This window comes from Sapajus apella, unplaced genomic scaffold (genome assembly GCF_009761245.1).
Source record: "Sapajus apella isolate SASKATOON/1434 unplaced genomic scaffold, GSC_monkey_1.0 scaffold15, whole genome shotgun sequence".
Classification (NCBI taxonomy): domain Eukaryota; kingdom Metazoa; phylum Chordata; class Mammalia; order Primates; family Cebidae; genus Sapajus; species Sapajus apella.
This window is the reverse complement of record NW_022436955.1, coordinates 11,808,918-11,836,281: the sequence shown is the minus strand read 5'-3', so window position 1 is coordinate 11,836,281 and position 27,364 is coordinate 11,808,918. Positions and strand designations below refer to the sequence as shown.

The following is a 27,364-nucleotide window of genomic DNA, read 5'->3' as shown; positions in this document are numbered from 1 at the left end:
CAGCCTGACCATATAATTTTGTACACTAAAAATACAAAATTAAAAAAAAAAAAATACAAAATTAGTCAGGTGTGGTGGAGTATGCCTGTAATCCCAGCTACTCGGAAGGCTGAGGCAGGAGAATCGCTTGAATCTGGGAGGTGGAGGTTGCCGTGAGCCGAGATGGCGCCATTGCACTCCAGCCTGGGCAACAAGAGAGAAACGCTGTCTCAAAATAATAATAATAATAAATACAAAAATTAGCCTGGCGTGGTGGCGGGCGCCTGTAAGCCCAGTTACTCAGGAGGCCGAGGTAGGAGAATGGCTTGAACCCAGGGGGTGAAGGTTGCAGTGAGCCAAGATCGCGCCACTGCACTCCAGTCTGGGCGTGAAGAGCAAAACTCCGTCTCAATCAATCAATCAATCGATCGATCGCCAGAGGGTATTGGCCTGACAGGGGCATAGAAGGCACAACCTTTTCACCACTGTCCTGGTGCTTTGCTCGCCCTTGGGCGCAAGCCCCGCCCCCTCTGGGTCCGGTAACGGAGTCAGCGCGCCCTCTGGCGGATGCTCGGCAGCGACACTGCACAGGCGCGGGATCCCAACCAGTGAGGTGGAGCCCAAGGCTCTGGCTAGAGGAGTAGCCCGGGAGATAAGGAGGGACGCAGAGAGCGGGGACGGGTCTGGACAGTCGAGTGTGGATCTCCGCGGTGCTCCGCAGCGTCGATCCTCTTCCACCGCGAGATCTTTCCTTGCCGGAAAGGGGAGGAGAGAGGGCGTTTTTGCACCACTCCTAGACGCCCTGGAGGTTCCAAGAGACCTGCCACAGTCGCCGACCCCGCAAGAGCCCCCACCCTGTACTGTCCGGGCTTTCATGTCCCCGCGGCAACAGGCTGCCTTTAGGGATTCAGCCCAGGCAGGCCTGAGAGCCAAGGTGAGGGTGGAATTTCGCGAGTATGGGACCCACCGGATCCAGTCCTTTCTTCCAAATACCTGGCACGCGTTTTTGAGAAAGGCGTCTGGCCTCTGGCGGCCTGGGTATTCGGGGCCTTGCCTACCTCTCTGCCTTACCAATCTCCTATTCATTAATTTATGAACCCCAGGGGAGCGAGGAGTGTGGTGGGGGACATTTTTCAGAGAACAGAAATCTCAAACTACAGAGGGGACCCCTGTTGCGGAAGGCAGAAAATCTGGAGGAAGAGCTGGGGTTAACTAAAGAAGGGGCAGGACTGGAGGGGAGGAAAGGGCACTACTGCAAAGGCCTGTGGCCCAAGGGAGGCTTACCATTGCTGAAATATCCTATGGCAGAAGCAGCTAGCCTTACACAACAGTTCATTCATTCAGTGACATTCGAGGATCGGATGATGGGGCGGGGTGACAATACACGAATAAATCGTGTTGTAGGTTGGTTAAGTTGGGAGGGTTGGGGGTCAGAAAGAAGCAATGAGGGACAGTTGGGGGACAGGAGTGCGGGTTTAGTAATAATGGGGTGATCTGGGAGGACCCATCTGAAGACGAGTAAGGGATCTCAGCGAAACAGGCTTCCCATCCTTCCCCCCGCCCCCGCGCCAAAGAAATTTGGTTGTTAAAGAAGAATCCAAGGGTTGGAGCTGGGCGCCGTGGCTCCCGCCTGTAATTCTAGCCGTTCGAGAGGCCGAGATGGGCGGAGTTCAAGACCAGCCTGGTCAACACGATGAAACCTTGTCTCTGCAAAAAACACAAAAATTAGCTGGGCGTGGTGGCGGCGCGCGCCTGTGGTCCCAATTACTTAGAAGGCTGAGGTGGGAGGATCGTTTGAGCCCCGGGGATGTCGAGGCTGCAGTGAGCAAAGATTGTGCCGCTGCACTCCAGCCTGAGCGACAGAGTGAGAACCTGTCTCAAAAATAATAAATGAATGAATGAATGAATCCGCCGGGCGCGATGACTCACACCTGTAATCCCAGCAATTTGGGAGGCTGAGGCGGGTGGATCACCTGAGGTCAGGAGTTCGAGACCAGCCTGACCAACATGGTGAAACTGTCTGTACTAAAAAAAATACAAAATTAGCCGGGCGTGGTGGTACACACCTGTAATACCAGCTACTTGGGAGGATGAGGCAGGAGAATCGCTTGAATCTGGGAAGCGGAGGTTGCAGTGAGCCAAGATCGCGCCATTCTACTCTAGCCTGGGCAACAAGAGCAAAACTTCGTCTCAAAGAAATAAATAAAAAAAATTTAAAAATAAAAATTAAAAATAATCCAAGAGACAGGAATCGTCTTGCTATGGGGGCGGCCGGATGGGCGCCCGGGAGTTTAGGGGAGCTGCACTGTGTTACCAGCACGTGCCTCAGGTTCACCACCCAGCGGCGACCTGGACACGCATAAGCGCGTCTTCCGTGGGAATGCGCTCAGAACGGCCAGAGATGCCACAATGGTGCGGTCACCTCGCGAGGGAGGCTACAGGGAAGAGCACGCGTCGAGACCCACGCTGAAGAGGAAAAAGTGCCTACAGGCTGCACAGATGAGGTCGCCAGGAGGGAGAAGAAGGAGACCGAGTACCGCCCGGACCTCCGGACAGGGACGCTGGGACCCTGTACCGTAGGAGTGGAACAAAGACAGGAGACGAAGAAGAAGCAATGGGCTTCTAGGGAGCCTTAGGAATGCGGCGATTACGGCCAGCTACTTTAGGGGAGTTGGTTGGAAGGGCGTGGCAGGAGGAAGGGCCGCCTCCGCCAGGCGCAGGCGCGCTCCCGGACGGGAAGGGGAGGGGCCTTACTCGCGGCGGCGCCCCGCCCCACGAACAAATATTTGACATTCCAGGCTTATCGGGAGGCGGGGCCCGAGAAGCAACGTTCTCCCTCCCCCCGGCGCCTGATTCTCTTACCGCTTCCGGGGGAGGAGCATGTGGGCAGTGCCGGGTTGGGCGGTCCGAAGATGGGCAGCTGCTCACCGACGCCCGCCTCCACATCTAGGGAAAGTAAAGTGCTAATTGCTCGAACCCGCCGTGCGAAGAATGCACTTTCCATTCTCTCCCTGTCGCCTTGTCCGGGCGCCTTTCCGTCCTGGGCGCCTGTTTCTTCAGCTGCCAAGTGGAGCTAGGCTGAGGTCTCTCGCCCCGGGCCTTGCCCCTTTTCCGGGCATGAACTTTAAGGATTCGCCCGGGTGCCCCGCTCTCTCCATCGTCCACGGACGGGACGCAGCCCCGAAAGCGCGTGGTGCGGCTCCGGTCTCAGTCTCGAGTTAGGCTAGGCAACCGCGTGACTCAGTTCCCGTCAGGCTGAAGCCCCTCCTTCCTGCTGGATTATTCAGTTTCTCAGTCACCTACCTGGGAGAGTTTGGGAACGTAAGGGACAGCCAGAAACGCGCCATAAAGGAGCCTCACCAAGCTCCACTGGGCGAAGGAGGCACTGGGAGCCCCTAACGCGGGACTGTTTGAATTGGGTTATAGGTGCGAGATGGAGAAAGAAGGATCCGCCGCCCGCCCGCGCGCACACACGCTCAACGATAGCCCGGCACGGGCCAGCACGCTTGCAATCTCCAGGCAGCTGATGCGTCGTCGAGAAAGGGACGAAAGCAGGCAGGCGCCCCCACGTGGGGTAGGAGTGAGGCTCCAGGCCCGTTCCATTCCTCTCAGCCTAGTGTAGGGTGCAGCTCTCTGGGATTAGGGGGGGTTCCTTTCTCCAGCATTGGGGCCTGCGCACTTCCAGCCCACAACGACCGCTCTCTGGCACTTCTCGGTGCCAGGCTACCGCTCGGCCCTAGCATCTGCGTAGGCAAGCCCTTCCCTGTGATCCCTGGTGACTACCCTACATCTCTAACAACACTGATGATCCCGCAGCTCTCTCCTTTCCCAGCTGACTTCTGGCGATCCCCAGACAGGATGATACCTGGCAACTCTCACTGCCCCCTTGACCCTTTGACTTCCATCAACCCCAGACCTGCCGCGGTGACCCCCACAGCCCCTGGACAGCCTCCTGGTGAACTTCCATAGGTCCTGTGTGACCTCTTGGACTGGAGAAGGCCTCTAGTCTTGCATGCTCCTTTGCGGAGGCCTGACGACACCAGGGGAAGAGTCGGGGGAGAGCGGAAGAATGGATTGGCTCCAAGAATCAGGCAGGACCAGCCCTGAAGTAGAAATGCGGATCCTGAGCGTCCGCCCAGGCCGGGAGTGTGAGTTCTCGCGTCCTGGGCAGGGTTCTGGCAGCCCTCTCCCAAGGTTCCCGGCACCGCCCTAGTCACGTGGCCGGCGGGGTCGGCAGGTAACTCGCCTGGAGAGGGCGTGGGCCGGTAGCCGCCCCGCCCCACGGGGCGCCACGGGCGGGTATCGGCAGCGCCCACTGAGCCAGCCAGGCCGCAGGTGCCGCCCCCGACACACGATGTCCCGCCCAAGCTGATCCGCGTCTGCCGTCGGTCGGTGCGTGCGTGCGCCTCGTCGGTCCGCGTGTGTCTGGCCAAGAGCCCCCTTTCTCTGCGGCCATGACTCCTCCGCCGCCCCCGCCCCCAGGCCCTGACCCAGCGGCCGACTCCGCTGTGGACCCCTGCCCCGGACCTGGGTCACTGGTCGTCCTGTTTGGGGCTACGGCGGGTGCGCTGGGGCGGGACCTGGGCTCCGACGAGACGGACTTAATCCTCCTAGTTTGGCAAGTGGTTGAGCCGCGGAGCTGCCAGGTAAGGTGGAAAGGAGGCGGTGAGGGTCACCAGGGAGCTTCTGGGGTCCAGGAGCGCGGCTGATCGGTTTCCCCGCCGCTCACAGGTGGGGACGCTGCACAAATCTCTGGTTCGCGCCGAGGCGGCCGCACTGAGTCCACAGTGCCGCGAGGCGAGCGGCCTGAGCGCCGACAGCCTGGCGCGGGCAGAGCCGCTGGACAAGGTGCTGCAGCAGGTGAGCGCCGGGGTGGGCTGCTGCACGGTCTGGCCGTAAGGACATTTCTGGGCGGGAGAGGCGGCCGGAGGCTAGGCCTGGCGTACCGCAACCCGCCGGCCTGGGAGTCAGGAGGGAGGCTTGTTTGAAACTCTGAGCGACTCTGGCGTGTGCGTGTCCCTTTCATCCGCGCGTGCCAGCCATTCCCCTGGGCTCCTTACTTTTCAACCATTGTAGGGACCTACTCCTACCGATCGGGACACAGGATCCATCCCGAGTTCTCGCCCGAGGAGCGAGGCTGAGACGCCTCTGGGAGACCTGCTGGGTCAGGTCTCCCAGCAGCCAGAAGCGAAAGGGGTCGAGGGGTCCAAAGTTGGCCACAGATGACCGGCCCTTGCGGCCCGCGTCTTCGTCCCGCCTGGGAGCCGCTGGAGCGGAGGCGTAGGGCGGTGTCGGCCCTAGAGGTAGACGCCGCCGCCAGGCGTAAACTGCTCGTCTAGGCCTGTCCTGGCCTGGCCTGGGGGACTATCTGCCTGCTGAGTGCAAAGGCCTGGGGTGCCTCCTGCCCTTTCTGAAGTGGGAAGTGGTTTCCATTGCTGTTTTCTTTTCCTTATCTTCACTATGGCGCTCATTCTGTGTCTGACTTGATTGTAATTAGTGTAAGTCCTTTTATGCGCACACATTCTTTCATCTTCCAACAACTCTGGTGGTTCCTGATGAGGAGGCACAATGATGATTCCCAGTCTGTTCCAGAAGGGCTCCTGGCCTTTCACTTGGGGAGTTTGCTGGAGGATAGCTGGGTTGCCTGCTCTGCCAGTCTCAGGTTGTAAAGTGTCACAGAATTGGCAGGGAGAGTTGGTGGGTCTGTAATTAGTGCTTATACTTCTCCATTGGGGATGGAGGCTGGGGGAGGGCTGGACAGCTTCAGGAGTGCCACCCCCTCTATGTGCAAACAGCTCAGCACCAGCTGGTCGATAGGGTAGGGGTCAAAGCTCATGCTGCCCCTGATGTCCAAGTGTAGAGCTCTGTCCCTGGAGTTTCTCTGCCTCTGGGTTGGTCAGACCTGGAGGCGGGGCTGCCATTGACCATGAGCCTTCTGGGCCTCAGGCAGGCCTGGGCCTCCCCCACCTGTCTGAGGGTGGTGCTTGGCCAGAGACAGGTTTAACCTGCTTTGCCCCGCCCCTTCCCACCTGCTTGTCCCACTCCAGGTGTTTGCTCTGGCCCCACTCCAAACTCCTGGAGTGTGTGTGTTGGGGACTTGGATTATGTGTGATTGCCCTCAGTTGGCCTGGAGGAGGTGACAGTGGACTGGACCAGGATTGGGGGCTAAGGGAAAGGGACATAGGGCTAGGCTCAACAGGTGTGGCCTCTTCTTCCCAGGCAGGATAGGGCTGAACATCTGGCTGAACCAGCTTTGCAGCCTGCCTCCTTCCTCCTCCCACCTTCACTTCCTGCCTGCCCAGCTGTGAGTCTGTGTGTTTCTCTCTCCCCACTCCCTATCCCCAGTTCTCACAGCTGGTGAACGGGGATGTGGCTCTGCTGGGCGGGGGCCCCTACGTGCTCTGCACTGATGGGCAGCAGCTATTGCGACAGGTCCTGCACCCAGAGGCCTCCAGGAAGGTATGCCCTTGAGGGAAAACTTGGCTGGGGCAGGGGGGCAGTAAGGTTTCTAGGACTCCTGTTGTCCTGAGGGTAGGCAGGGCACTCATCCCCATTCCTATGTGCCCCCAGAACCTGGTGCTCCCCGACACCTTCTTCTCCTTCTACAACCTCCGAAGAGAGTTCCATATGCAGCACCCAAGCACCTGCTCTGCCGGGGACCTCACTGTGGCCACCATGGCACAGGGTATCTGTGACCCAGCAGGGTTAGGGTGGAGGAGCCATTGTGGGTAAATGTGTCTGAGAATGCCCATGCTGGTGTGTGGGTTACATGGACACATGCAAGTATTGCATTATCTGCCAAGTCCCTGAGTGTACCTGTGTCTTTGTGTCTGTGCTAGAATGAGTTTGGAATGTGGGTATGTGTCTTATCTATGTCTGAGCTGGGGACCTCTAAGTGCACACATGAACTGGGCCAAATGTGTATGCTGGTCTCTAGCATGTGTCTATGGAGGGGATTTGGGCCCTGGGGTGAACAGGATTAATGCTTATGCTAAGATGTCTTCACTGTTACTTTTCTGCCCATAGATTTAGGACTGGAGACAGATGCCACAGAGGATGACTTTGGAGTCTGGGAAGTGAAGACAATGGTAGCTGTTATCCTCCATCTACTGAAAGAGCCCAGCAGTAAGGTTTCCCTCAGTGCCTGTCACCTGTTTTCAGGGATGGTGAATGCCTGCCTATTACTCCTCCCCACTTGTAACCTTCTCTAAGAGACCACAGGGGGAAGCCTCTGTCATTTTTTTTTTTTTGAGATGGAATATATCTCTATAGCCCAGGCTGGAGTACAGTGGTGCAATCTCAGCTCACTGCAACCTCCACTTCCCCAGTTCAGGTGATTCTCCTGCCTCAGCCCCCAGAGTAGCTGGGATTACAAGCACCCACCACGACATCCAGCTAATTTTTGTATTTTTAGTAGAGGCAGGGTTTCACCATATTGACCAGGCTGGTCTCGAACTCCTGACCTCAAATGATCCACCCACCTTGGCCTCCCAAAGTGCTGGGATTATAGGCCACTGCGCCTGGCCTGTCATTCATCTCCCTCAACTGTCCTCTTTTTGCAGAGCTTGGTGGGGAGAACCCCCCGCTCCACCAGACCCTGCTGACCCCCACACCCATCTTTTCTCAGGTCAATTGTTTTCGAAGCCTGAGGTGATAAAGCGGAAATACGAAACGGGGCCTTGGTGAGTGTGGGAGCAGTGGTGGGGGGTGACAACAGCTGGACAGCTCTGACACTGTGTCCTGCCCCTATAGCAGCAAGGCTGATGTGGTGGACAGTGAGACTGTGGTACGGGCTCGTGGGTTGCCCTGGCAGTCATCAGACCAGGACGTGGCTCGCTTCTTCAAGGGGCTCAACGTGGCCAGGTGGGTGTGGCGGGGCGGGTGGGCCCAAATGGACAGGCCTACCCAGGAGGCACTAACAGCACTGGCTCCACAGGGGTGGTGTAGCGCTCTGCCTCAACGCCCAGGGCCGCAGAAATGGCGAGGCCCTCATCCGCTTTGTGGACAGCGAGCAGCGGGACCTAGCGCTGCAGAGACACAAGCACCACATGGGCGTCCGCTATATTGAGGTGGGGCTTTGGGCTGGGAGTGGAGCAGGGCCAATCTGGGCCAGACCTGAGACCAATGAGCTGCTCTCTATGTACCCACAGGTGTATAAAGCGACAGGGGAGGAGTTCGTAAAGATCGCAGGGGGTGAGTGTACCCCAAACAGGGCCTGACTCCCCTGGTTCTTGACCCATATCCCACTTCACCACAACCCCTTGCCTGCCTGTTCCCTTGCATGGGTGAGTGTCTGGAGGAGCATGGGTGAAGTCAGCAGGTGACTCCCATGTCCCCCACACAGGCACATCACTAGAGGTGGCTCGTTTCTTGTCACGGGAAGACCAAGTGATCCTGCGGCTGCGGGGACTGCCCTTCTCGGCTGGGCCAACGGACGTGCTAGGCTTCCTGGGGCCAGAGTGCCCAGTGACTGGGGGTGCTGAAGGGCTGCTCTTTGTGCGCCACCCTGACGGCCGGCCGACTGGTGATGCCTTTGCCCTCTTTGCTTGTGAGGAGCTGGCACAGGCTGCACTGCGCAGGCACAAGGGCATGCTGGGTAAGCGATACATCGAACTCTTCCGGAGCACTGCAGCGGAGGTGCAGCAGGTGAGCACCTAGGGCTCCCCACCCAGATGTACTGTTACTCCAGGGTGGGCCTCTGTGCCCCTGCCCTACTTGGCATGACCAGCCTGTTGTTGCTTTCCTTACTAGGTCCTGAACCGCTATGCATCCGGCCCACTCCTTCCCACACTGACTGCCCCACTGCTGCCCATCCCCTTCACACTGGCAGCTGGGACCGGGAGGGATTGTGTACGCCTCCGAGGCCTGCCCTACACAGCCACTATTGAAGACATCCTGAGTTTTCTTGGGGAGGCAGCAGCTGACATCCGGCCCCACGGTGTGCATATGGTGCTCAACCAGCAAGTAAGGCCACTGCTTGTTAAGCAGTGGGGGAAGCATAAATAGGAAGGAATGTGTGTGTTAGCGGTAAGGCACTCTTACACATAACCAACTGCTCACAAGATGGTGTGCACAGGGCCGGCCATCAGGTGATGCCTTCATCCAGATGACATCAGCAGAGCGAGCCCTAGCTGCTGCTCAGCGTTGCCATAAGAAGGTGATGAAGGAGCGCTACGTGGAGGTGGTCCCCTGTTCCACAGAGGAGATGAGCCGTGTGCTGATGGGGGGCACCTTGGGCCGCAGTGGCATGTCCCCTCCGCCCTGCAAGCTGCCCTGTGAGTGCCCCAGGGGCTGGGGAAGGAGGCCTGTGGGATCCAGGTTGTTGTAGGCCCCTACCTTCTTTAGCGGGGACTCCTTTCTAGCTGCCCCAGATATTGTGGGGCAGGCAGGTCCACAGCAGGCTTGCTTTCTTTTTTAAAATGGAAGCTCTTGTACCTTCAATGTTTGACTCCTGGAAGAATGAAGGGTCCATCTGAGCTTCTGAGTAAAGATCCTAATGTTCTACCTCCCTCTGTCCCTCTCATGGGGAATAGAGGCAGAGAGCGCCAGCCCGAGGGTACTGCTGGGCTCCGTGCACAGGCACTTTCTACTTCTGTCTCTAGGCCTCTCACCGCCTACCTACGCCACCTTCCAAGCCACCCCAACCCTCATTCCCACGGAGACAGCAGCTCTATACCCGTCTTCAGCACTGCTCCCGGCTGCCAGGGTGCCTGCTGCCCCCACCCCTGTTACCTACTACCCAGGGCCAGCCACTCAACTCTACCTGAACTACACAGCCTACTACCCAAGGTACCCTACAGCTAAGAGAATGCCACAGTCCCGCTCCCTGTCCCAATCTGGGGAAGGGTCACAATCCCCTTTCTGGGCCAGGTAACTTGAGATCACGAGAGTAAGGTAGGAGCTGGCTGATGCCATCTATAAAATAGATCAAAGATGACTCTGCTCTGTTTTGTAGATGCCATCAGCCAGCTCCTGGGGCTTCAGGGAGGAGGAACTGAACTAAGCACAAGGCAGAAGCAAGGGAGGAGGGAAACAGGTCTCAGACTAGCCCACAGATGGCATGCATGACTAAACCTTGGCTCTCTTACCCTTAGCCCTCCAGTCTCCCCCACCACTGTGGGCTACCTCACCACACCCACTGCTGCCCTGGCCTCTGCTCCCACCTCAGTGTTATCCCAGCCAGGAGCCTTGGTCCGCATGCCGGGTGTCCCATACACAGCTGGTATGAAGGATCTGCTCAGTGTCTTCCAGGCCTACCAGGTGAGACTGTGTGGCTGCAGGGCCTGGCGGGTCTAGCCGAGCTCTCTGCCCTAAATCTGTGTCCCTTCTGTAGCTAGCCCCCGATGACTACACCAGTCTCATGCCTGTTGGTGACCCACCTCGCACTGTGTTACAAGCCCCCAAGGAATGGGTGTGTTTGTAGAAGAGGAAGCCAGGAGGTAAGAGCCAACTGATATCCTCAGCAAACATGTCTCTCCTGCGTCCAGAAGACCAGCGCCCTCAAGCCGGTAGCTTCTTTCTAGCTTGTCACAGCTCTCGGAAGGTACCTAGAGAAGTCCAAGCCCCAGCTCCATCCTTCACTTATTCTTCTGCCTGTTTACCCCAAAGACAATGGCTGGACCGTGCATGCAGGGCTGGGGGTGGAATGGGGTAACCAGCTCCTGATGGCCCGAGCCAGGCATCTTGACTGGCACTTGGAGAGCCCTTTGGTCTGTCCTGGCTGTGGCCCATGCCAACAGATATCGTGGGGCTGACAGGTCCACGGCAGGCTTGCTTGCTTTTTTAAAATGGAAGCTCTGGTACCTTCAAGTATGGCTCTTGGGAGAATGAAGGGTCTATCTGAGCCTCTGAGTAAAGATCCCAATGTTCTACCTCCCCCTGTCCCTCTCATGGGGGATAGGGAGGCAGAGAGAGCCAGCCCCTACACTCGGGATATTTGGAACTCAGAGACCATGTTGTGCCACGGGTGGTCCCACCTAAAGATGCTAGCCCCTCTCTGGGTGAGCCTAAGGAGTAACAGATGGCAAAACCACAAACTATTCTGATGGACTGTACTGCAGTATCCCCAGAAGACATTAGGGGGCAGGAGGCCCCCACACAAAAACTCAGGCTTGATTTTTTTTTTTTTTTTAAAGGGGACTTTTTGTCAAATTTTCTTGTATGTTTTGGGAAAGCCAGTTGCCTTGAACCCAGCAGACACCGTGGAATGTCCTTTGCATGCATTAAGTGGTACAGAACTAAAGTCTCAGAAGCAATTTGGAACTCTGTCTTCTCCTCCATAAAATGAAAAGTTACTGATCAAATGGACTTTTTAAAAGCCATAGGACCCTTCGCATTGCCCCCAGAGTGAGGGGCTCCACACCAGCCCCAGGCGGAGGAACACTCAGACAGATTTAAGAAGACTGTTGGCCTGTCACCATTTATTATTTCAGCACTAAAACTGAGGAGCCTGAACTGCTGGCTCTTCTTCCCTTTGTATTTGTGTAAGGAGCACTGTACTCCCATAAAAGGTTTTAAAATACAAAATGTACAAGAACACACAATTCCAAGTGCTGTAAACATAACTGAGAACCAGTTCCTTTACTAAACATCCATTTTATAAAATACAAAGTTTCAAATTGAGCCCATCTGAGCCTTAAAGATCCATTCTAAATATCAAAAACAGAGCTTCACAGCCAGTTCCAAAAGAGGTCTGTTGATAACAGCTGGCCCTGGGTGGGGGTAGTTTACCCCCCGGGGCAGCAGCACCACACATGAACCCGAAGACATGTTCCTTTTAAAGCTGTTTGCAGCCATGTTTCTCTGTGCATCTCCAGTAAGCAGAAGGCTACTCATTCCATTCCTCAACCCGAGAGCTAGCACAGATTAGAGTAGGAAAGGGTGCGTGCTAGCACGTGCCCAGTTGCTCAGTGCTGCTATTAGAAATTGATTTGCATAGTCTAATGGATGTGTGCTTTAAAACCACTATGTTGCACAAAAATTTAAGTCTTTATCTACAAAGCCAAAAAATACTGACTCTTACACCAAAGCTTTTACAAAGCTGATATAAAACTGCTTACATAGTATACAAAGCTCTATTTTAAAATTTAACGTTTATTTTAAATAGGAAAGCATTTCTAGTGCTACAGGCATCAAGGTATTTAGAAGGCATCAAAATTTGGTGCATAGCAACTCTGGATCATAGAAGCTTTTAATTCTTGAGGGCAGCAAAGCTTCCCCAAAGGGTATTTCAAGGGAAGCTCTTGCAATAACCCTATATGAGGCAGCTACACCAGGGGCAAAAGGGTAGAGGCAACTCTGGCCATTTCTGTGGAACGTCACCCAAGGGGCCAACTTCCTGCCCCTCCAAAAGAAGCTGTGGGCTTCCAACCACAGACCCAGAAGTAAATCTCACTATTGACATTCTGTGACACAACTCACTTTTCAAGAAAATTTGAAAATACCCAGCTCCAAGAGGGGCCACAGTGATCTGCTGAAGAATAGACCTTTTTCTCTAACTAGTTTTAGGGGAGAATCTAAAATATATTTTGTTTTTTAAAAGACCATACTTCCTCATCCTGAGTCAACAGCTCCTAACCTACTGACAACAGGTGGTGGGCAATAGGCCAGCTCCCTTCCCCAGGCCTGAACTGGCCTCAGTAGAGAGTCCTGGCATCAAGGGCCTGCAGTCTCCTGGAGTAACAGCATCAGGCCTTCAACCAGCATACTGTCTGACATATAGGCACTCAAAAAATCTGCTTCCTGGGCCAGGTGCAGTGGCTCACACCTGTAATCCCAGCACTTTGGGAGACCAAGGCGGGTGGATAACCTGAGGTCAGGAGTTCGAGACCAGCCTGGCCAATATGGTGAAACCCCGTCTCTACTAAAAATACAAAATTAGCCAGGCATGGTGGCATGCCCTTTTAGGCCCAGCTACTAGAAAGCCTGAGGCAGAAGAATTGCTTGAGGCCGGGGCAGAGGTTGCAGTGAACTGAGATTGTGCCACTGCACTCCAGCCTGAGCAACACAGTGGGACTCTGTTTAAAAAAAAAAAAAAAAAAAATCTGCTTCCTGAATCAATGGAAGTATATAATTTCATGTGAAAACATACTGCAAACTTCAGAGCTCTGTAATAGGCCTAGGAAGTGGTAAAAGATCCCATTGGGGAGAGGGATAAGGGCAGGTTTTTTGTTTTTTTAAGTACCCAACTTGGGCACCTCCTTTGGTAGATAGTAGGCTGGAGTTTCTGCTGGGCCCTGCCTTGGACACCAGTCTCACCAGCAGCAGCACCAGGATGTCTTTGGTGTGGAGGGTCAGGCTATCACTTTTGGATGTGCTCAGAGCCTTCTGGGGAAAAGGCTGGTTTTAAGATCATACAGACAGGACAGGGTAGGCCAGAATCATTTCAGGCTATAAACAGAATGGCAGATAAGCCTTCCATACCAGTGTGACTCTTAAAACCTTCCCATCTGGAATCCTGCATTTTCTCTGCCCATGCTGATGTACTGCTCATTTGTGCTTTAGCCCTGCACACAATATGACCTCTAGAGAAGAGTTAAAAATGCAAACCTGCTTAAACCACTGGGAGACTGGCTTCAAAGGTCACAGAACAGCCAAAGGCTCCTGTTTGGAAAAGGTTCTAGGACCAGAGGACGCAAATAGGAAAAGCACTCCACAGCCTAGTAGTTTTTATGATGGCAAGAAATGAAAGTGACCAAGCTAAAACCCCACCATTCAGAGTCACCTTACATGTAGCCATCTTACCGAGGGTCCTGAGGGAAAAAGCAGTATCAACATGGAGCCAGTATGGAGAAACTGCAATAAGATTACCTAGAAAGTTACCAAAAGGCTATGCTCTGGAATGTCTTTTTATATTCCAACACTTCAATGATGGAATGGTCTCTTCTCATTTTATCTAACAACAGTTTAGTTTTATAAAGAGGTATGAGCTATATTTGGCTTTGTTTCCTATAAATCTATGAAAGTCTTTAGGACACATACTGACTTTCTGAGGCATAGGTGTAGGCTTGGGATAATGTTTTCTTTTTTTTTTTTTTTTTTTTTTTTTTTTTTTTTGCTTCTGGAAGGTCTTATCAAAAGTTCCCATTTTAAAAATTATCATAAAAACTAAAGGGCCCTTCAAATGATGATAAAGTGGTACATATCACCAATGCTAGCTAAGTAACCAGGTCACCTGCAAAAGCAGCACCTCAGAAATAAAGAGCCTGCTGCATTCACACTCAAAGCACCCATCATATAAAAGTATCCTAGTTAAATATAAAAAGCAAAGCTCATTTCCCCAAAGCTCAAACAGCCTATGCTGCTCCTGTTCTTTTACAAAATCTACCCAAGGCCTGAGGTGGAGGAATGCTGCTTTCCCCACAAATGGTGAGTCCCACTCCTGGTGCCAGAACTGAAGGCTGCAGAGTTGGAAACCCAAGGTCCAAGGAGAGAAACATGCTGAGAAGTTGGTGGTGGACACAAGGCTGCAGTGAGCACTGTTAGAGCCCGTCAGATCTTCCTAAATCCAGGGACTCAGGACTCGGGAGAGGAGCCTGCCTGCTTACTCCTGCTCCTTGGGAAACAGAAATCTGGGACATATCTCTCCCAATTATCTCGTTCACTGAAAAACAAGAAAAGGAAGAGTGATTAGTGACCTATGAATGACTAGCCATATGATGCCCAATGCTGAGCTCTGCCTCGGATATTTCCCTTCCCCTGGCTTTCTGTAAAGACAAAGGCAGTGTCTGAAGCCTGCTCCTGAGCGGCATTAGAGATGGAAACATCACTCCACAAACTGCTCCGGACCTCTTTTTCTCTCCCTCTCATTCAGTTCATTTTGGGTTAGGAAGGCGGCTTACCTTCACTCTAAAGGTACTTTTAAATAACTACTCACCTTACTCTAACTTTAATTGGTATCTCTTTGGGAAAGTTTTTATTTTCTGCAATGCTACCTCCTATGTAAACCAAATGAAAATAAATGCTTTGGTTAGAATAAACTACTGTGATGTGGGGGCGATTTTGCTACTCTGTCCTAATACAACCATACAACCAGTCTTTATTATGTGGGGGCATTTCTATTGTTTGTGATCTTTTCTGATTTCAGGCTCTTGCTTTTCTGTTAATTTCTCTGATGTGCCAAGCACCTCAGGGAGGCACAGTACTCTGTGAGGTCCAGAGCAAAGAATTTTCATCTTACAGAACTAACATAGAAGGAAACATCCCAAGTTCCCCAAATAAGAACCTTTAGTTCTCACATCATTTCATTCCTTGCCTTATCAACTAAAGGGTCTGCACTAATTCCTCTCCCAGGCATATATACAAGAGAAGTGAAAACATATGTCCACATTAAAAACTTTCAAATGTTCACAGCAGCATTATTAATAATAGCCAAAGCCGGGCGCGGTGGCTCAAGCCTGTAATCCCAGCACTTTGGGAGGCCGAGGCGGGTGGATCACGAGGTCAAGAGATCGAGACCATCCTGGTCAATATGGTGAAACCCCGTCTCTACTAAAAATACAAAAAATTAGCTGGGCATGGTGGCACGTGCCTGTAATCCCAGCTACTCAGGAGGCTGAGGCAGGAGAATTGCCTGAACCCAGGAGACGGAGGTTGCGGTGAGCCGAGATCGCGCCATTGCACTCCAGCCAGGGTAACAAGAGCGAAACTCCGTCTCAAAAAAAAAAAAAAAAAATAATAATAATAATAATAATAATAATAATAGCCAAAAAGTGGAAACAACCCAAATGTCTACCAAGTGATGAATGGATAAATGGTAAGTTGTCTTTATCCATAAAATGGAATATTCGGCCTTGAAATGTAATGAAATTTTGATATGTGCTATAACATGGATGAGCTGTGAAAACAATCTGCTGAGTGAAAGAGGCCAGACACGAAAGGTCATATATGATTCCATTTATATGAAATGTCCAGAACAGGCCAATTCACAGAGATAGAAAATAGATTACAGGTTGTAGAGAGGGAGAAATAGGGAGTGATTACTAATGGATATGGAGTTTATTTTCAGAATAATGAAAATGGAGTTCTAAAATTAGATACTAATAGCCATGCACAGTGGCTCACACCTGTCATCCTAGCACTTTGGGAGGCCGAGGTGGGCAGATCACTTGAGGTCAGGAGTTCAAAACCAGCTTGACCAACATGAAGAAACCCTGTCTCTACTAAAAATACAAAATTAGCCAGGCGTGATGACGCATGCCTGTAATCCCAGCTACTTGGGAGGCTGAGGCACAAGAATCGCCCAGGAGGCAGAGGTTGCAGTGAGCCAAGATCACACCATTGCACTCCAGCCTGGGCAACAAGAGCAAAACGACATCTCAAAAAAAAAAAAAGGAAAAAGAAAAATTAGATACTAGTGATAGTTGCAAAATTGGGACTATACTAAAAACAACTGAGTTGTATACTTTGAAGGATAGATTTTATGGTATGTGAATTATATCTCGTTACAGCTGTTATAAGCAAAAATAGACCAAAACAGTTTTTTATACTTAGAATTTGATGTGATCATAGAGCAAAGGAACACAAACATTTAAAAAATCTTCCAAGTATTAACATCTAATCTTTTTCTAGCTTACATGATTAAGAAAAAGTAGTTTTCAAATTCATATGGCTATAAGGAGAAAGGTATTAATATTTACTAATTTAGTTGCTTGAACCCAGGAGGTAGAGGTTGCAATAAGCCAAGATCGCACCACTGCACTCCAAACTGAAAGTGGGCAACAGAGGGAGGTTCCGTCTCAAAAAAAAAAAAAATATATATATATATATATATGTATATTTATATGAGTACTGATCATAGTATTGAATGTAGAATAGTAAAGAAGTAGGGACTAGAGACAGAGCATGTCCTCTCTGTTCACCACAGTACCACTACTTTTTGGTGCCTTATACCTAAAACTACCTTCCTTCACTCTCCCTGTAGGCATAAGAGAGTTTGCCCTGCACACATCTTCTGAGGCAAAGAGCCATCACCCTGGGTAATTCACATCACTCTCTGCCACAGCCTTCAGGATATCTGGACACCCCCCTCAGAATGTCTGTCAGTCTCCTCCCTCCCTTCTTTCCCCCACCTTCCTTTCATCAAACAAGTAGGTACCCGAATCTAAAGAAGATACTTGCTTTATCCCTTAAGGAACTGGTGGGTGAAACTGACATGGAAACCATATGCTATGTGGTATGGTTAAGGTATATGCAGTGTTAAAGCAACTAAATATGGCCTGAGAAGGACTCTATTTTCATATTGAGTCCTTGTGGATGCACTGTCACTTAGCTTAGTAGAGAAAATTGAAAACCTTAGTAATATGCACCTGTATCATACTACTAAACTGAGTGTCGGCCAGTCCCAGCAGCCATAGTTCAACCACTCAGACTGCTAAGTGTTCAAACTGTGTTCAAATGAGGGAAACGCGGAGCTGGAACCAATCTCACTGTTTCTGTACCTCACTTCTAATTTCTGTACATCACTTTAACTTTTTTGTCTATAAATTTGTTCTGAGCATGAGGCACCCCTGGATTCTCTGTGAATCTGCTGTGATTCTGGGGGCTGCTCGATTCGTGAATCATTCATTGCTCAATTAAACTCTTTAAATTAAAAAAAAAAAAAGTATGGACTAGAAGCCAAATACATACACACATATATATTAATTTCACAAATATTTACTGAGCATTTATAGTTTAGGCTTTACAACTGAAATTAAATCTTATTTCAATTAATCTTCACAATACTTTATTATTTTACTTTACAGATGAATTAACTGAGGCTCTGACAGGTCACATAATTGGTCTGAAGGTTACATGCTTAGTAAATAGTGGAATCAGCCTCAAAATACTGTAAGTCACGTTCTTAGAAGCCAAAATGTAGATGCAAGGAAATGACTGAGATAAAGAAAATGCAAAGGAGCTGGGCAAAATGTGGTGATACTAGTGGGAGGGAGAGCAAGTGTGATGATAAGGAGGAGAGAGAAAAGAAGTGGTGATTTACCACCACCAAGGTTTTGAGACTAGAAGAGAAAACAATGATGTAATCACAACAGGAAACAAGTTCAGAAGAAGGTGGTAGGTTCGGTCTGGAACTGGAAATTAGAAACCCCAACTGGAAAAATCAGTGGGCATGGTGGGGCTACAATGAATGTTCAGAACAAGAAGATATTTAGGCATATTCATACTCACTAGAGACCTGGAAGCATGGGGGAAGTTTTGCACAGAAGAAGTTATTCCACTGAAGAGTAGAGGCTGAAAACAGTAAGTGGGAGTAGCATTGTGCTCTGATGAGAAGATAGCACCTGGGTAGGCAAATATGTGAGTAGAAGAGGGGCCTAAAAATTAGGTTTGGTTGGAATTCAGGCTCTGCCACTAACTTTATGTTGTGTCATTGGACAAAGTATTTCATATATCTAAAATTCCCTTTATTTATACTGTGACAGTGTTGGATTAGTATGATGTCTTTTAGCTGTACTAGTCTATGGTTTTATGGCAGCAGACAATTTTCAAGTGGCAGTACTCAAAGGTATACAAAGAAATAAAGGATGAAGATTTGGCTTGGCAGTGGTCAGTACTGAACGCAGAATAATAAGGAGGGACTAGAAGCCAAAGGACTCTACAAAACAGTGAAGATTGATTAATCAATGCTGGCAAGCTAATAATCACTAAGTGATAAGCAATTTTTTAAGGTACAGATTAATAAAGTACTTTGTCAGATGGTTTTTGTTTTTTTTGAGATGAAGTCTTGCTCTGTCACCCAGGCTAGAGTGCAGTGGTGCAATATCGGCTCACTACAACGTCCGCCTCCCAGGTTCAAGTGATTCTCCTGCTTCAGCCTCCCGAGTAGCTGGGATTACAGGCCCCTGCCACCGTGCCCAGCTAATTTTTGTATTTTTAGTAGAGACAGGGTTTCATCATCTTGGCCAGGCTGGTCTCGAACTCCTGACCTTGTGATCCACCCACCTTGGCCTCCCAAAGTGCTGGGATTACAGGTGTCAGCCACCATGCCTGGCCTTTTATATTTTTTTTGAGACAGGGTCTCACTCTGTTACCCATACTGGAGTTCAGTGGTGCAATCACAGCTCATACTCAAACTCCTGGGCTCAAGCCATCCTCCCACCTCACCCTCCCAAGTATTCGGTTGGTGCAAAAGTAATTGTGGTTTTGGTATTACTTCTATTGTAAAGAACCGTGATTACTTCTGCACCAACTTAACAGCTGGGACTACAGGCACATACCACCACACCTGGCTGATTTTTAATTTTTTTTGGTAGAGATAGGGTCTTGCTATCTTGCCAAAGCTGATCTCTAACTCCTGGCCTCAAGCAATCCTCCCACAGTGCTGGGATTACAGATGTCAGCCATTGTGCCTGACCTGATTATATTTAAGTAAATTTGCCAGGCTAGGATTTATTGACCATTCATAATGGATGTTGCAAATAATAATGGAATATAAACTAAATCCTGACTCTAAAAATAACTCACTGGAATAGTTTCTTTGTAAATGAAAAGTCATGAGGATGCTTTGCATAAGAATATATTTTTCTCTTCAGTTTCCTCATCAGTATAATGGAGAGGAAAAATACTTCTTATATAGTACATATAGAGAGGGAATATAAAGGGGGCATAGGCAAGGTAGGCCTTGGCACCTGTTATTTCAAGCCACAAAAAATACAAGGAACAGTATTTTCCATGTAGATTCTGGGGGTTCTACAGGCTAGTCTTGTGCTAAGAGGGAACACAAGGATGGTCCACAAATCTCTGTGCATTGACAGAATTCTAACATTCTTTCTCATCAGATTATCACTAGGCATCAACATTATCTGTCTCCCCAACAGGCTATGAGCTCCCATAAGGCAAGGACCTCGCTACTGAGGAAACATCCATTCCTGATGACTGAATAAATGGACCCTAATTCAATAAAATCATTTGGAAGCTACTGGGAACTAGTACAGTGAAAGTTCATTAGGTGGTAGGTAGGAAGAGAACCAGAGAATGTTAAGACAAATGCATGTCATCTGATTTTCAGTGTCTATTTTAGGCAGGCGTTAACAGCAGTGGCAAAAAGCCAAATATATAAGCAAGCACCTGGCTCACAATCAAATCATCTTTTTCTACCACTTATCACTTCCAAAGGGTATAATTTCAGAGATGTTCCAGGCTGCTATGAAACATACCTTTTACAATGTATATTTCACTGTTCAAGTTTTAAAACTACAAACTGATTTAAAATGGTGCTTTATTATTAAAAAAACCACATGATGTGCTTTTTTCAGGGGGGCGGGGGGCGATGGGTGTCACTCTGTCACCCAGGCTGGATTACAGGGTGCACAATCCTGGCTCAGTGCAGCCTTGAATTCCTGGGCTCACGTGATCCTCCCATCTTAGCCTCCTAAGGTTTCTGGGCCTACAGGCATGTGCTATGGCGCCCACACCTGGCTAATTTTTGTATTTATCTTTTTGCAGAGACTAGGTCTTGCCATGTTGCCCAAGCTGGTCTCAAACTCCTAGGCTCAAGTGATCCTCCCACCTCAGCCTCCTGAAGTACTAGGTTTCGAGGCGTGAGCCACTGCACTCAGCTGAGGTATTGTTCTATGTCTTATAAGAACTCAATGCTTATATTTTCCTGATGATGGGGGTCCATATCTAGCACTGTTCATCCACTTACCAAGTACATTTATATAAGGATGAAAACATTGATTTTTGTTGTTGTTGTTGTTTTTGTTTTTTTGAGATGGAGTCTTGCTCTTGTTGCCCAGGCTGGAGTGCAATAAATGGCATGATCTCAGCTCACTGCAACCTCTGCCTCCCAGGTTCAAGAGATTCTCCTGCCTCAGCTTCCCAAGCAGCTAAGATTACAGGCACCTGCCATCATGCCCAGCTAATTTTTGTATTTTTAGTAGAGACAGGGTTTCACCATGTTGGCCAGGCTGGTCTTGAACTCCTGACCTCAGGTGATCTGCCTGTATAGGCCTCCCAAAGTGCTGGGATTACAGACGTAAGCCACTGTGCCCGGCCAAAACCATCATTTTCTAAAGTAGGCATGTAGAACTGTTTATAATGGAAGCCTGCACAACAATGCTGTGTTATTTCTGCTCTTCTTTATCAAAGCTCTCCTGTTCGTTTGCCTGGTGTGCCTCACCTTACTTAGTTGAAGGAACCTGGAAAGTTCCTGAAAGTTCAGTATTTTAAGACTATGATAAAGTCAAGAGGAATTTCCACAAAGTAGCACTCAAGCTGACTATACTCAACTATACATTATACTACAGGATTCATTTATTTATAAATTCACCAGCAGTCAGGAATTTAAGTTCCAATGGGGCAGGCTTTCTCTATCTTGTTTTCCCCTGAATCCCTAATGCTTACATATACTGAGTACTAAATAAAATTACTTGCCAACTGAATCTTTAATACAATTTAGGGACTTGGAACAATGACAACAAAAATCATGCTCAAGTAATCGCTACAGGTGAGCACTGAATAATGAATTTTAGGATAGGGAGTCAGAATTGCAACAAAGTGCTTTTACAGACCTTTAGCCATAACTTGAGCTGAATGTTAGCTATGCAAGTCCTCTGCTTTCCTTCTCACCTCACTTCTCCCTTGGGCTGGGGGCTCTGGGTTTAGGCTCTCACCTCTAGATTCCTCAGAGATATCTTCCTGCTGGGACTGGACAAAACATAGGTCTCAACTGAAGCAAGTCAAAATTATTACTGGTAAACAAATCTATGATGTAATGTAAATGTAAGTCATTAGCAATCTTGATAAGCACAATTTTTAAGTTGATAAAACTAATGCTTGCAATTTAATTTTTTACTTCATTTTGCATGGATATATGCATGAATTTTTTGATTTATTTAAACTCCAATCCAGGCCAGGTGCCATGGCTCATGTGTGTAATCCCAACACTATGGGAAGCCAACGCAGGACAACTGTTTCAGGCCAGGAGTTCAAGACTAGCCTGGCCAACAAACAAAGTGATACTTTGTCTCTTAGAAAAAAAAAAATTAAAAATAAACCCCAGTCCACTAAGTATGTGAGGTGGCTTCCTATTTTTTCACCAATCTAAAATAAGAGTATAAGGAATTGTTTATGCCCCTAATGTATAATTTTATCATTTTCTTCCCCACCTCCTTTTTTTTTTTTTTTTTTTTTTTTTTTTGAGATAGAGTCCCACTCTGTTGCCCAGGCTAGAGTACAGTGGTGTGATCTTGGCTCACTGCAACCTCAGCCGCCCACACAGCTAATTTTTGCATTTTCAGTAGAGACGGGGTTTCACCATGTTGGTCAGGCTGGTCTCAAACCCCAGACCTCAAGTGATCCGCCCACCTTGGCCTCTCAAAGTGCTGGGATTATAGGAGTGAGCCACCACACCCGGCCCTCATTTTCCTCCCATTAAAGAGCAAAGTGAATTAAAAGCCTAGGACAAGAGTAAACAGTTCTCAATAAAGATGCTAACAGGTTATGTAGGTCACAGGATCTGGCACACTTTTGGCCGCCACCATCTGTGACTTCCACTATCCCAACACCTGAATTTGCCTGTACCACCACAAAAAAAGTAGAGTCAGAGCTATCAATAAGGGTTGCTGTAAGAAAAAACATTCCTATTCAAGAAATGTTCAAATTGGCAGTCCACTGGAATACTATTTATACATACAAGAATGAGGTGCTTGAGAACCAACAGGCCTCTTATTCAGAGCTATTTCTCATACTTAAGAATTTAAAGTTAGAACTGACAAGTATATAGTATGGAACCTTACAACCAGATAGACAGGGGTCACGGTAGCCCAAGGCACTGCCTCTTTGAAGGAAGTAGACACACATTGCCACATATACAAAAGCCCAACAGGCCTTTCTTTTTTTTTTTTTTTTTTGAGACGGAGTTTCACTCTTGTTACCCAGGCTGGAGTGCAATGGTGCGATCTCGGCTCACCGCAACCTCCGCCTTCTGGGTTCAGGCAATTCTCCTGCCTCAGCCTCCTGAGTAGCTGGGATTACAGGCACGTGCCACCATGCCCAGCTAATTTTTTGTATTTTTAGTAGAGACGGGGTTTCACCACGTTGACCAGGATGGTCTCGATCTCTTGACCTCGTGATCCACCCGCCTCGGCCTCCCAACGTGCTGGGATTACAGGCTTGAGCCACCGCGCCCGGCCCCAACAGGCCTTTCTAATTTGCAATTTTGTAAAGGATTTTTGGGTATTAGACTCCATTTACACGTTATTTCATCTTGAAGCTTCAATGAACATTCACCCATTCACCAAAGTTTGGGCATGTTCATCTTTTCTTTCTTTTCCTGAACCTGAAGATTAAAGGTATTCCTTCTCTGGGTAAATAATTTTATGAAGGTGTTATTTTATTATTATTATTTTAGGAGAGAGCATCTTAGTCTGCCATCCTGGCTGAAGTACAGTGGTGTGATCACAGCTCACTACAGCTTTGAACTCCTGGGCTCAAGTGATCTTCGCGCTTCATCGCCCTGCGCCAAGTAGCTGGGACTACAGGCGTGTGCCACCATGCCCAGCTAGTTTATTTTTTGGGAGGATAGAGACAGGGTTTTATAATGTTGCCCAGGTTAGTCTCAAACTTCTGGCCTCAACTTATCCTCCCACCTTGGCCTCCTAAAGTCCTGGCTTTACAGGCATGAGTCACCGTGCCCAGCCGAGATGTTGTTTTTATAAAATAAAAGCAAAATCTTATTTTTTAAAAATGAAGCTGGCTGGGCGTGGTGGCTCAAGCCTGTAATCCCAGCACTGTGGGAGGCCGAGGCGGGTGGATCACGAGGTCAAGAGATCGAGACCATCGTGGTCAACATGGTGAAACCCCGTCTCTACTAAAAATACAAAAAATTAGCTGGGCATGGTGGTGTGTGCCTGTAATCCCAGCGACTCAGGAGGCTGGGGCAGGAGAATTGCCTGAACCCAGGAGGCGGAGGTTGCGGTGAGCTGAGATTGTGCCATTGCACTCCAGCCTGGGTAACAAGAGCGAAACTCCGTCTCAAAAAAAAAAAAAAAAAAAAAAATGAAGCTTACATGTGTGCAATTGTTAAAAAGCACCATCTAAACTAAATATGGGAAATACTGAATCAACCTTTTTTTTTTTTTTGAGAGGGTTTAGTTCTGTCGCCCAGGCTGGAGTGCAGTGCACAATCTCAGCTCACTGCAACATGCAACCTGAGCAGCACCACACCTGGCTAATTTTTTCTTAAAAGTTTTTGTATAGACAGGCTTTTGCTATGCTGCTCAGGCTGGTCTCAAACTCCTGAACTCAAGTGATCTGTCTACCTTGGCCTTCCAAATTACTGGGATTATAGGCATGAGCCACTATGCCTGGCCTGAATTCACCTATATACGGCATGAGTTGAGGAATTAATTTGGATTTATCAAAATCTGATTAATTTGGCCAGGTGTGGTGGCTCACAGCTGTAATCCCAGCACTTTGGGAGGTTGAAGCAGGAAGATCACTTGAGCCCAGGAGTTGCAGGCTACAGTGAGCTATGATTGCGCACCACTGCACTCTAGCCTAGGCAACAGCACAAGACCCTGTCTCCAAATAAAACCCAAAAAAGAGAAAAACCAAGACACATTAATTTGCCTTTTCAAGCTAAAGACAGAAATAAGACCCTGAAAATTTAGAAAGTATCTATGGTAGGCTTCTAATTATCTTAATTAATTCTTCTGCAGTAATTGAGGTTTAGTTAGTCACACTGACACCCAGCTACAGTTGTGTCCTGGCTTCCCCATTGTAGCTAGGTATGGCCCATGTAATTCATTCTCTTCAATGAAATGTAAGCAAAAGTGATGTATGTGTCTTCCTCATCACTTGCTTGGCTTCTTTCTTACTCCCCTTTTCCCATCCCTTCCTCGGGCTAAGACTCAGTCATGACTAAGTGGTTTCTAGCTCTGAGAAAACCTAAGGAGAAAGAGGAAAAACAAAATGAAAGGAATCTTGATCTCTGAGTTATCATGAGGAGTGAAAGAAATTTCCTATGTGGAAATTTCTTTGGGATCTCCATTATACTAACTTAGCTAATACTATTAACAAAAATACAACTTACCACCGTAATTATAACACAGAATATTTAAGTATTGTAAGCAAGAAAACCAGCTTGAGCTCTTTTATGCCAGATTTTTAATTTTTAATTTTTTTTTAGACAGAGTCTTGCTCTGTTGCCTGGGCTGGAGTGCAGTGACATGATCTTAGCTCACTGCAACCTACCTAACATGCTCAAGAGATCCTCCTGCCTCAACCTCCCGAGTAGCTGGAATTACAGGTGTGAGCCACCATGCTCAGTTAAGTTTTGTATTTTTTGTCAAAATGGGGTTTCACCATGTTGCCCAGGCTGGTCTCGAACTCCTAGGTTCAAGCAATCTGCCTGCCTCAACACCCAAATTACTGGGATTACAGGCATGAGCTACTGAATCTCAGCCTAATAATTATTTTTTCTTCTTTTTACCTCATACAATGGGGTAGACTGTTAGATTTTTAACTAAGTTATCCTAAATTTCACCCCGAACTCTAGACAGCTTCCTACCATTGGACAGACAGAAAATACCTGCACAATGATTTGAAGATATCCTTCACTTTTTTTTTTTTTTTTTTTTTTTTTGAGGCGGAGTTTTGCTCTTGTTACCCAGGCTGGAGTGCAATGGTGCGATCTCGGCTCACCGCAACCTCCGCCTCCTGGGTTCAGGCAATTCTCCTGCCTCAGCCTCCTGAGTAGCTGGGATTACAGGCACGCACCACCATGCCCAGCTAATTTTTTGTATTTTTAGTAGACACGGGGTTTCACCATGTTGACCAGGATGGTCTCGATCTCTTGACCTCGTGATCCACCCGCCTCGGCCTCCCAAAGTGCTGGGATTACAGGCGTGAGCCACCGCACCCGGCCCACTTTTTTTTTAAAATATAAATAATTTCACCAGCAATAGATCAGAGATTCACTTTTAACATTAGCTCTAGTACTAGTAAAGGAAACTTATTATACCTTTTTCCCCCACCCAATGGATTCAGGGGGAAAATCAGTCCTTTTAAGACTCCTGCTTTTTTAAGAAACCTCTTCTTGGCTCACAGTGGCTCATGCCTGTAATCCTAGCACTTTGGGAGGTGAGGCGGGTGAATCACTTGTGGTCATGAGTTCAAAACCAGCCTGGCCAACATGGTAAAACCCCATCTCTACTAAAAACACAAATTAGCTGGGCACGGTGGCGGGCGCATGTAATCCCAGCTACTTGGGAGGCTGAGGCACAAGAACTGCTTGAACCTGGGAGGCAGAGGTTGCAGTGGGCCAAGATCGTTTCAATGCACTCCAGCCTGGATGACAGAGTGAGACTCCGTCTCAAAAAAAAAAAAAAAAAAAAAAAAAAGGAAACCTCTTCTATGTGTGATGCTATAATCAGTGTTATAACAATCTTTCCTCTAATGTTTTTAACTAAAAACATTCTACAAAGACAAACATTAAATCTCCAGCTAAGTAAACAGTGCACAGGTACTTGAAAGTATATTCAAGTATCAGCATGTACTCTTTTCTATCACCAAAAGCTGAAATGTGAAAAAACAAACACTTCTCTCAATTTGGCTTAAGATGGGGGACTCAGAAGCATTTCAAAATTATCAGAAGAATCCTTTATTCTTATTTTGTTTTCTTATTTTGTACATTTTCTTCTCAATAATCTTGTCCACTGTTGACTAACAAATCTACTATCTGTAAGGGCCGAACTTGAGCTCCAGAGCCAAAAATCCACAGGATCCATTCCGCTACCTGTGCTCTGGATCCTCTTCAACAGCTTGCTGAATCAATTTTTTCACTTCTTTGTCTCTACCAATTCATTTCCCCAAATCTTTCTCATTAGCATTTAACATGTATAAATCTCTCTATCTCAAAAAAGCAAGCAAGCAAGCAAGCAAGCAAGTAAAAACACTGGGCCCCACATTCCCCTCTCTATCTCTTTCTTTCTTTCATGGCTTAACATCATAAAGAATTTGTCTACATTGCTGTTTCTATGTTGTCAGCTCTTATTCACTCAGTCATCCATTGATCCCTTCACTCCACAGAAATACTTCCTTCTTACCAAGATTATTAGTGACCAACTTGCTGCTTCACACATGGGAAGCACTGGGCTAAACACCGGAATAAGTAAGCTGTAGTCTTGTTTTGGCTGTAATGTGACTTGGGTGATTTAACTCAGTGGTGTTAAGGGATAAATTCAGCTTTACATCTTTCTGCAATTGATTTCCTCACTCTTAATATGAGGAAATTATTTTAAATCCTCTGGTTATAACTCTCCTGAGAATTTTATATACATTCAAGGAAGGAATTAAGTTATCACTCCTCTCATGGCTGGACAAGAATCATGTGAGACCGGGGTAGGCCCAGCTTCTGGGAGAAGCCAGGGTTTTGATATCT

The 27,364-nt window shown here is 48.3% G+C and overlaps 2 protein-coding genes across 8 annotated transcripts in view; one reads left to right on the top strand and one right to left on the bottom strand.

Annotated features, from left to right (window-relative positions):
• The first annotated feature begins 3,991 nt into the window (after positions 1 to 3,991).
• On the top strand, positions 3,992 to 14,973 carry ESRP2 (epithelial splicing regulatory protein 2). 4 transcript variants are annotated; one of them, XM_032283809.1, is made up of 16 exons: positions 3,992 to 4,625; positions 4,711 to 4,839; positions 6,325 to 6,438; positions 6,550 to 6,664; positions 7,006 to 7,104; positions 7,607 to 7,661; positions 7,732 to 7,842; positions 7,916 to 8,048; positions 8,130 to 8,172; positions 8,324 to 8,625; positions 8,731 to 8,943; positions 9,056 to 9,254; positions 9,582 to 9,768; positions 10,074 to 10,239; positions 10,313 to 10,418; positions 14,311 to 14,973. In XM_032283809.1, exons 1-15 carry the CDS (start codon positions 4,434 to 4,436, stop codon positions 10,400 to 10,402), a joined length of 2,148 nt encoding a protein of 715 aa, XP_032139700.1. In that variant the 5' UTR covers positions 3,992 to 4,433; the 3' UTR covers positions 10,403 to 10,418; positions 14,311 to 14,973. The 4 variants fall into 4 exon arrangements, with proteins under 4 accessions (XP_032139700.1, XP_032139699.1, XP_032139701.1 ...); XM_032283808.1 differs by lacking the exon at positions 14,311 to 14,973 and adding an exon at positions 11,115 to 11,601; XM_032283810.1 differs by lacking the exon at positions 14,311 to 14,973 and having other exon boundaries at positions 7,735 to 7,842; positions 10,313 to 11,601.
• Positions 13,143 to 27,364, bottom strand: part of NFATC3 (nuclear factor of activated T cells 3) — a 163,435-nt gene continuing 149,213 nt past the window's right edge. For 3 of the 4 annotated variants that reach the window (XM_032283805.1, XM_032283804.1, XM_032283806.1), the window contains one exon: positions 13,143 to 14,581. Coding sequence is in view for 3 of the 4 variants with exons in the window: in XM_032283804.1 (XP_032139695.1) it covers positions 14,460 to 14,581 (122 nt within the window). In the remaining variant the exon portion in view is untranslated. Of the gene's footprint in view, positions 14,582 to 20,949; positions 21,685 to 27,364 lie in introns of those variants that run through there. The other variant, XM_032283807.1, reaches the window with a different exon arrangement.